Source organism: Puntigrus tetrazona, chromosome 7, assembly GCF_018831695.1.
Source record: "Puntigrus tetrazona isolate hp1 chromosome 7, ASM1883169v1, whole genome shotgun sequence".
Lineage (NCBI taxonomy): Eukaryota > Metazoa > Chordata > Actinopteri > Cypriniformes > Cyprinidae > Puntigrus > Puntigrus tetrazona.
The window spans coordinates 23,628,734-23,631,392 of NC_056705.1; the positions used below are offsets into that span (position 1 = coordinate 23,628,734).

The 2,659-nt window shown below is 37.6% G+C and overlaps 1 protein-coding gene across 1 annotated transcript in view; it reads right to left on the reverse strand.

Moving 5' to 3' along the window:
• Positions 1–1,263: 1,263 nt before the first annotated feature.
• The window catches only part of LOC122348754 (neuropilin and tolloid-like protein 2), a 14,108-nt gene continuing 12,712 nt past the window's right edge, over positions 1,264–2,659 (reverse strand). The window contains exon 10 of the mRNA XM_043244594.1: positions 1,264–2,255. Coding sequence (XP_043100529.1) covers positions 1,731–2,255 — 525 coding nt within the window. The 3' untranslated portion in view covers positions 1,264–1,730. The remainder of the gene's footprint in view (positions 2,256–2,659) is intronic.

Below are 2,659 nucleotides of genomic sequence, written 5' to 3' on the forward strand. Positions count from 1 at the left end.
TTTTTTTTGTTTTTTTTTTATTGCAATTTTTTACTTTTTTATTGCAATTATTTTTGCATTTTAATATAGTTTATATATTATTTAAAGATCATTTTCAATTTTAAGTAATCTAGGTAACAATTTACAATAAAAATCGTTACTTAACTGTAATTAACAACATTAGCAAACACAAACTAAGAATGAAAAATACTTCTACAGCATTTATTATTCTTAATGTTAATTTCAGCATTTACTAACGTATTATTAAAATCACTAGTTTTGTGAACATTAGTTAATGCACCACAAACACGAACAAATNCATTGTTTATTGTTAGTTAGTATGTTAGTTAATACACTGATGTTAACAAATGACACCTTATTGTAAAGCGTTACCGTAAATTATTTATTTCAGCTAAGGTTCGGTTTAATGGTTGTGCTTTTATTTTTGGTTTTAATTTACTAAAAAAGCCCTGATTCAAGGGATGGCAAAAAGGAGTTACTGAGTATAAGAAAAACGTTGAATAGTAAAATAATAAAAGAAATGTGAACTTTACAGCCATGCATTATATTATTAAATTATATGACTTCCGCTCCACACAAGAAGTCCATATGAGGGAGCACTGTTAGGCCGATGTAAAAACAATAGCGAAAGAAGATTTTATGTTAAAACATGTTTATTTTCACAAAATGGTGTTGATGTGATAGTGCTCTTGGTAATCCCCACGAGGCTGTAACAACACTTTAGAAATGACTTCCTCCCTCATTAAACCTCACCTCCTCGAAAACACAAGAACAGCATCAAACACCACAGCGCACTCCGACCCACATCACATTAGACTGGTTCAAAGAGAGAGGAAAAGAAACCAAGATCAAATAAATACAGACAAAATCCACAGGCCTTCCTCCCATATCTACAAACAAACTGTCTACCAATGAAATCGTCCGCTAAACTTTTACTTCACCAGCAATTACTGATGATTTTTTTAGCGATTTTATCTCCAGGAGTCAATATACACACTATAACTAAATTAAATTTGTAATAAATGATAATATTGTAAAATATTTTTATTTTAAAGAAACCTTATTCGTCCAAAACATATCCCGTTACCACTGTACAGCTATTTTCAACGTTGATAAATGTTTCTTGTGCGGCAAATCAGCATATTATAATGATTTCTGAAGAACCATATAACACTGAAGGACTGGAGAAATGATGCAGAAATGTTTTTGCACCATGGAAAAAAATATCTTTACCTTAAATATATTAAAATAGAAAACGGTTCATTTAATTGCAGTGATATTTCAGAATTTTTATTGTACCTTAAACCTTTACATGGTAGTAAAAGTGGACGCTTCTTTGCAATCAACTAAATTTATTAGTAACAAAATCTTCTAGGCTCATGGTGACACAAAGACATGAGCTGAAGGTCATAAACATATGCAAAAAATGTAGACTAAAGACTAATAAGTAATACAAAATACCATATCATGGCCAGTATGGAGATATTCACCCACCACAGCAGGTGTGATAAAAACTTAATTTAAGCCATGGCCTAAATAATCTGGTTTTGAGGAATGAGACTTACACCAATAAAAAAAAAAAAATACTGGACTTGGCTTGAAATCAGTACAGAGAACGACAAGAGAAACGTTGAAACAAAATAGTAAAATAATAAAAGAAGGTGTGGGCAAACATTTACAGCTACGCGTTTTTACATGACGAATAAAGTGTCAGGTGACTTCTGCTCCACTCAGAAGTCCATAGAGAGAGAGCGCTGCTGGACAGGGTTGGCGTGATTACGTACCATCACCACGTTGCGTCCGCGGGTGATAAAATCGTTGTAGCCGATCTCCTCCATCACGCGCTCCTCCAGCCCCAGCTCCTCGTCTTCCAGGGCCTCTCTCAGACTCTGAGCGCTGTAGGCGTGGGCTCGTGGGTCGTGCGTGAAAGGGTGCGAGCGCGAGCTGCTCCTGCGTCCGTGGAAGCTGCCCCAGCCTCTGGCTCCGACCACCGTGCTCATCTCGTCGGAGCCGTGCGAGAGATGATGCGCTCTGGTCGCCATGGCGGCGGAGGCGGAGCCGCTCGGGGCGCCGCAGTGATGCTCGTGGACGCAGCGGGAGACGCTGGAGGAGCGGCGCAGCTTCTGCAGGTTCTCCAGCTCCTCCGACAGATCCTCCGGCAGCTCGGCTTCCCGCATGGAGAAGAGCTCGTACTGAGGAGGCTCCAGCACCTCCTGCATCTCTGCGGCGCTGAACAAACCCCTGCGGCTCAAGACCTGCAGCACACGAGCCCATTCATTAGATGCTTGAAGTTAAAGGAACATATGATTTATAATTTGTGCGGTTTCAGAGATTGAACATGAGTGTATTTGTGCATTAAATATGTTAACCTGGGCATATTTTAATTATACTAATATATATATATATATATGTTTTGGGGGGTTTTTTGTGTATTGTTTTTTACCGAAATATAATTTACATTTAGTCCAGGAATGCATATTATTTAAAAAAGTCAGTGATAAGTATTTGACATTATTTGTCAAACTAGTGAAATACATTTCAGCAAGGTCACATTTTCACGTAACATCACATGCATCATGTAACAAATATTAGGAATCCTTAAAGTGAGTGTATAACGACATTCACGAGCCTTTTCATTTTTGTAATTTCATGCATTTCT